Source organism: Portunus trituberculatus, chromosome 34 (genome assembly GCF_017591435.1).
Source record: "Portunus trituberculatus isolate SZX2019 chromosome 34, ASM1759143v1, whole genome shotgun sequence".
Lineage (NCBI taxonomy): Eukaryota > Metazoa > Arthropoda > Malacostraca > Decapoda > Portunidae > Portunus > Portunus trituberculatus.
The window spans coordinates 8,419,317-8,426,816 of NC_059288.1; the positions used below are offsets into that span (position 1 = coordinate 8,419,317).

At 42.6% G+C, this 7,500-nt stretch overlaps 1 protein-coding gene across 1 annotated transcript in view; it reads right to left on the bottom strand.

The window, feature by feature from the left end:
* Positions 1-7,500, bottom strand: part of LOC123512790 (neuropeptide SIFamide receptor-like) — a 37,675-nt gene that overhangs the window by 29,383 nt on the left and 792 nt on the right. The window contains exon 2 of the mRNA XM_045269378.1: positions 7,232-7,500. This exon is cut by the window's right edge and continues 315 nt beyond it. Within this exon, the coding sequence (XP_045125313.1) occupies positions 7,232-7,500 (269 nt within the window). The remainder of the gene's footprint in view (positions 1-7,231) is intronic.

Below are 7,500 nucleotides of genomic sequence, written 5' to 3' on the forward strand. Positions count from 1 at the left end.
CACACACACACACACACACAGAGAGAGAGAGAGAGAGAGAGAGAGAGAGAGAGAGAGAGAGAGAGAGAGAGAGAGAGAGAGAGAGAGAGAGAGAGAGAGAGAGAGAGAGAGAGAGAGAGAGAGAGAGAGAAAGTAAAATGTTTCCAAATCCTGTCTTAATCAAATAAGAACTTTTGTCATCGCTGACCTCTTTCTCTTCCTCCTCCTCATCCCTATCCTCCTTTTCCTCCTACCCTTTTTCTCCTCTCCTCCTCCTTCTTCTCCTCCTCCTTCTTCTCCTCCTCCTCCTCCTCCTCCTCATCTTCCTCCTCCTCTTCCTCCTCCTCCTCCACCTCCTCCTCTTTCTCCTCGGCCGTCTCTGGGTAAGGAGAAAAATCCGGTAAACAAAGGATCAGTGGGTTCATAGTGGTGAAGGTGTCTGAAATTGGGGTGAAAAATGACCTTGTTTTCACTTGACCTCTATCACTGCGGGACGGGAGGGAGACAGGGGGTGTGAACTGGTTGTTTTTGTGACGGAGAAGACGAAGGAGGAGGAGAAGTTAAGGACACAAGTGATAACGAAACGAAGAAACAAAAAAAAAGCAAAAACAAAAGTGAAAGGAGATAAGAATGATGAAGGAGTTGAAGGGTGAGGGAGACGACAATGGCAAAGACGACACAGGAGAAGATGACGATCAGCCCTATCGGCTTCCCGGTTTGACTCCCGGGCCGGGCGAAGAGTTAACCTTGTTCCTGCAGGCGGCGTGGTGTTCGCCTCATGGTGAGTAAGCACAGGCCGAGACACCAGACACGAGACGTAAAGCGGCGAGATGTGACCTTGCCGGCAGGCAGGAATAGAATGTTGTCTGTCTTCCCGGCTCAGGGACGTGGACAGACCATTTGTAAAATTGTATATACATCTGATACAAACCCTGGAGAAACTTTACTACGTGTCATTGAAGGACAAAGTCACTCATGATGAGCTGCCGGTATATCTGAGCAGCTACACCAGCAAAGAAACACCTCATCCTAGCGCATCTTCACTGGCTGGCTCATAAAGAGTGCTTCAATATTGACTACTCAGGAAACAAACTCCTATAGGCAAAGGACAGCCCAGAAGCAGGTGGTGTGACCGTCAAATGGAAAACGATCCACTACATGCGTGTTGTTACAAAAGTACGATGATTCTGTCCACACCAAATCCTCATCCTCCAACTGAACCAAATCCCAAACTTTAAATAGATAAATAATTCAGTGGTACGGAATAGTTTGGTTTTATGAATTATTTTCATTGCTCGTTTCTATTTATTACATTCTTATATAACAACAACATGAACACCTCTCTCTCTCTCTCTCTCTCTCTCTCTCTCTCTCTCTCTCTCTCTCTCTCTCTCTCTCTCTCTCTCTCTCTCTATCTATCTATCTATCTATCTATCTATCTATCTATCTATCTATCTATATAGATAGATAGATAGATAGATAGATAGATAGATATATGTATGTGTGTGTTGCGGAATTGTTGTAGAATGCTTAATTCCGGTACGGCATCCTCCTATGAATATATGCATAAATTACACCCTTAATCTTGTGTATATGAAGAGTTGACGAATTATCTGCGAGAACGACTGATTTTTTATTATATAACCTAGAAAATAACAAAGAAAAGACAAACAATGAGAGAGAGAGAGAGAGAGAGAGAGAGAGAGAGAGAGAGAGAGAGAGAGAGAGAGAGAGAGAGAGAGAGAGAGAGAGAGAGAGAGAGAGAGAGAGAGAGAGAGAGAGAGAGAGAGAGGGGGGGGGGAGAAGGAGGAGGTGGGAGGAAGGGGGAAGTTAAATCTATAGACGAGTGTGTGTGTGTGTGTGTGAGTTAGTCTTTATTTCGGCCATGTTTACGAGTACACCTTCTCTGAGACACGGAGAGGGTGTAATAGTAATAGCGTGCCTGCAGTCTAGCAGCATTAACGGCACACACGCACACACCCACCAGTAAACACCGCCACCCACCCTTCCCGGCTGTCAGTGCAAGCCTTTCTAGTCATCATCATCATCATTATCATAAATTTGAATATGTGATGGACAGGATAACACCTCACCAAACCCTCTCCTGTCTGCCGGCCGTCTCTTACACGCCACTCTTGCACACGGCTTCCCATTGCATCCCTACTGATCCACAGTCCGCCCTACCCTCCCTGCCTTCCTGCCTTCCTTCACGTTGACTGGCACGCCATACCCTTCCGCCCACTGTTCATTCACCACCTGTATTGTGATTGTGCTTACACTTGTCTCTCAATTACATATGATCAAAGTAGTTTTCATTTAAGTAATTTCTGTAATGTGGTATACTCTTGCTGTCTTCCTATGTGATGTCCTTGTACAGTTCACGCTTTATTTCTAGGAAAACTTAAACGAGCAATAACTTTTATTTTTTTCCTCACCTCAACTACGCCTCAGTAGTTCTAGTTCTGCAATCAATTTCAAAGTCTCATTTAGACTATCGCATTGTACGTTTTATCATCATCAATTATTACGCAGCCATCGTAACTTTTGTCACACACACACACACACACACACACACACACACACACACACACACACACACACACCATCATCCCACCAGTTAAGTTAAGCTTTCACCACTTCCTCCCTTTTCTTCTCTTGCTCATTCTCCTTCTCCTTTACTTCCTCTTCTTCCTCTTCCTCCATTGTTGTGGAAATTGCTCCACCGCCCTTTTGGCCACCTGGAATCTCCTTTTATCCCTTTTTTCCCCTTTTCCCTTTTATTTGTATTATCATTTTTCTATATTTTTCAGTGCGGAGGGGAAAGGGTTGCCTACTTGTGATCATTTGAAATCTTATTGAAAGAGTACTTTTTTGCACACACACACACACACACAAACACCATGTTGCGATGAAGATGAATAGGATATTAGTGAGAGGAAGGAAGAGAGGAATATGAAAAATAAAATAAGAGGAAGGAAGAGGAGGAGAGGAAGAAGTCTAGGAGAGAGAGAGAGAGAGAGAGAGAGAGAGAGAGAGAGAGAGAGAGAGAGAGAGAGAGAGAGAGAGAAATTACATGGAAACTCAAGAGTACTCACTGAGAAACACAAGTTTAAACAGAGTATGTTCTGTTGTTGGTAAAGAGAAAGTACAAACAGAATAAAACAACGTGAAACTAACATAGCCGAACTGCAACTCCAGACTAAATCATATTGCATTTTTTCGGATACCTGGCTGGCGGGAGAGTTTCGATTGAACGGAAAATATCTTGTCAGTGCCTCGCGGATCATGCAAACTTATCCCTCTCTAACCATGTCACTGGCGAGGACGAATTTAGTGCACTCTACATAGTTACTTACTTCCATCCACCAACCAACTTCATAGATGAAAGTGTATATATTCACCAGTGTCTGTCTGACTGCCTGTCTATCAACCTCTACCTTTCTACCTGTCTGCTTGTCTGTCTGTCCGTCTGTTTGTCTGCCTGTCTGTCTATCACTGTTTACCTATCTGTCTGTCTGTTTGTCGCTGTATGTCTAGCAGATTCTATGTCAGTCTATCAGTCGGTCCGCAATGTTCTCAAAAAAAGTAAACAAGGTATCTCAACAAAAGTTTGTGGAGGGACTAATAAGCCCGGAGCCAAGAAACAATTGATTACAGTCTGAGGCGGATCGGGATATTTATACTGACTCAAATTTTCTTTCGGCTTTCCTCACAGTTCTTGTCGGGGTTCTTTCCCTTTGGGATTTCCTCTAGCACGGTTCCATTGAGGTATCTGGCACTGGACTCTCAACAGTGTGTATTCTTAGAGGGAATTATGTTTTCTCACACGTAATCCATATAAAAGTATAAGAAGTACATTTAGATTTTTCACGACCATTACCGTTGTTGTTATCAGTGAGATCATTTATGGCGAATTAAACTAAAATTTCATATCAGCATGGGAGAGAGAGAGAGAGAGAGAGAGAGAGAGAGAGAGAGAGAGAGAGAGAGAGAGAGACAAACATACTAATTATCCTCCTCAACGTTTTCACTGCCTTTTCATTATTCACTCTTCAATGCCAGTATTCACAGATTTCATTGACACATCCTGCTAATTTATTCTTATCATTCACTCATTAACTTTAATTTTACTATTCATTCTCGGCACACACACACACACACACACACACACACACACACACACACACACACAGAGAGAGAGAGAGAGAGAGAGAGAGAGAGAGAGAGAGAGAGAGAGAGAGAGAGTGTCCTCCTCCCTAATCCCCACTGCCACGGTCTCCCTCCTGTCAGTGTATCACAAAAACAAGCCAGATTGTTACTTTTGCATGACTTAAAATGCATAAATGTATGAATAACAAACAGTATTAATTTGGCACGTACATGTTCAGCTCAGAGTGACACAACGAACGAGGACGAGAACAAGGACAGTGATATCCTAATTGAAATAAAAGATAATAGAAAAGGGTATAGGAGATATTGGTAAGAACAGATGGAAAAAGGAGGAAAATAAATATTGACATGCTTGCATTTACTGCTCAGTAATTGGAAGTAAAGCAGAGAAAAAAACAATGAAAAGGAGCAAAATTAAACATGAGAACAAAAATAACGTCACTGCATGGAAGGAAAGGAAATAGATTAGACGACAAAAGTAAGAGAAAAAGCGTATAGGCAATCCCACTCTCTCTCTCTCTCTCTCTCTCTCTCTCTCTCTCTCTCTCTCTCTCTCTCTCTCTCTCATGGAAGCAGTGCGAGGCCAAACAATTCCTGTATCGCCACCAGCTGGTCTTTGAGGCAATTCTTCCTGCATTGGTGTTCAGACTTGACCAGACCACAAGATATCTCCACCTGACCTGCCCACAAGTTCTTATCACGCTGATGTTTTCGTCCACAGCGTCTTTTTGTATCGTATCCGTGAAAACGAACCGAAACAAACAACAAGTACAATAAAGATTAAACAGAAACACGAAAATAAGCTGTTAATTACTTCCTTTCTTTTCACATCAAGTCTATTGATAGAAAGGGAACAACAGCAACACTACAAATTCCCATTAACATTCCTAGTTCTGGTTTGCCTCCTGTCACCGGAAGATAAACGGAGGTGATGATGATGATGATGATGATGATGATGGTGGTGGTGGTGGTGGTGGTGATGGTGGTGGTGGTGGTGTGAGCGCGCGGTCCCATTATCCTGAAAGTGTTCCTGTTCTCGGGCCGTGTTCTCTCGCCCAAACAATAACTCAGTGAACTGCCCCTAACGCCGCCAACTCCCTGGTGAAGTGAGATGGGATGTATTGTCGTAATACAAACTCGATTTTGGAATTGCCAGGAAATTTGAGGCCTGGTGATGGCAGGAACAAATTTCCAGCAGCAATCACAAGAACACAGCTGAAGCGAATCCTACTGCCGAAATTAAAAGCATACACAGCAGAAATTGTTCACTACATTAGCGATCGCAGCGTCACGTAACATGAGAGGCATGCAAGATATCGCAGCCGTCTGGAGGGCAAGGGAAGCCATCGTTAGTTACACAGTGAATACCATTCTTTTTCTATTTCTTCTCCTTGTTCTTCTACCTTCCAGATTCGTATGAAATTTGGTGTGCATATGTGTTTGTATCGTAATCATAAAAGCCTCAACTTCCATTAAGATACAATCATTACCTTATGAGAAAAAATTAACACACTGAAAATGACAGTATAATACGTTCTCTATTTTTTTCTCCGCTAACACCAAATATAACTATCCTGATCCACCTCCTGTGCAATCCAGTAACACCCAGACGCTATACAAGAGATTGATGCTACTCAACCAACAAAGTGCTTGCCGCAACAATTAATCTCAATGGGAACGAGCATCTGATGTAAAAGTATTACAGGCATGATCATTTTGGCTGTGGTGAAACATCACGTGCATACATTGGCTACCTATCAACCAGTCTGTTTCACCAATACTACTGTGTTTACCACCCACCATATACAACAACGTAATTAGTTCACCGTGTCTACTAACCATGATAAACAATAACGTATATATATATATATATATATATATATATATATATATATATATATATATATATATATATATATATATATATATATATATATATATATATATATCACACTGTCTCCCCTAGCCGTGATATACAACAACGTAAATATCTCATCTGGCTTACCTTAAGACACATGAATGGTGGGGTGGAGGGCAAGGCTATGAAGACTGAGGCAAACTTATAACACTACACACTGCAGAAATAATTTCTACATGAAACAAAGCGATTCGGAGAGATATCTAACCAGACACTGATAATTTCTCCAAGAAAACACTGTTCCCTCACAGAACGCCGGCATTACAATAGGTGTTGGTAACTGTATACGTAATAAGTAGCACGGGAAACTTTCTGAACGTATGTGGATTAGATGTAAAGGGTAGAAGAGCATCATCCTGATGTTCTTTAGTTAGTGTGATGAGTTGAGGTGGGTTCGAGGCATCGGGTTGAGTCTCGAGCACTGCCGAAGGAACGGTGTGAGGCGCGGTGCGGCGCACTGTGGGTGTGAGGGAATCCAGTGATGCAGGAATACGTTTGAATGATTTATTGGGGATAGTGATTGGTGTTTTGTTTGTCTAGGGTCGTGACGTTTATACAGGAGTGGTGAGGTCAGGCATTTATTGTACTTGTGGTGGAGATGACTGCTTACAATTATAAATGTGTTCTTTAATGTGAATCTTGTAGCAGGTTTGCACCACACAGGGTTGCTGCTACACTGGACAACAGAATCTGGGAACCATAGGTTAAATATATTGAATAAGGAAGGCGTCACCTGATGACCATTGAGACAGTCACTCACACTGCAGGGACTAAAGCCTGTAGCATCATGCTTTGGCAACACAGCTGGCAACACCGTCCGAAGCCCTGTATGCAGTGTTCGCTTTACAAATATTACCTATCACTATTGATAATTTAATAGACATACCCACAGCAATGGCGATTACATACATTTATATGGAGGCAATTTTAAGTTTTAAAGAATAAACTAATACAAGCTACCAGTATACACATAGCATTAATAGTGAAGCATATTGGTTTAGCGGTCTTATACAGGTGTGTGTGACTGTGACGCAACCTTCATCCCTCGCCATTGTGACTACGAATACACTGAAGGAGGTACAGCACCTAATGGCCTGCCACATGTTAAAGTGGATTAGTAGAAAATGTATACAAAGCTTCAGTAGTCAATATTGTAATACTCACCTGAACACAACGGCGATGACGAAGCAGTTTCCGACCAGGCCGAGGATGAAGACGAGGACGTAGCTGAAGCAGAGGAGCACGGCGATCTCTAGAGAGTGTCGGTAGAGCAGATCGTCAGCGTCCCACACGTAGTCACTCTCATTCCCCGCCACGCTTGATCCATTCACACTGAGTTGCTCCACCAAGATGTCCCCTTCTTCATCCACAGACAGAGATTCTCCACCACTCAGATTGAAAAACGGATTGTGATGGACAGAAGTAGTCTGCAG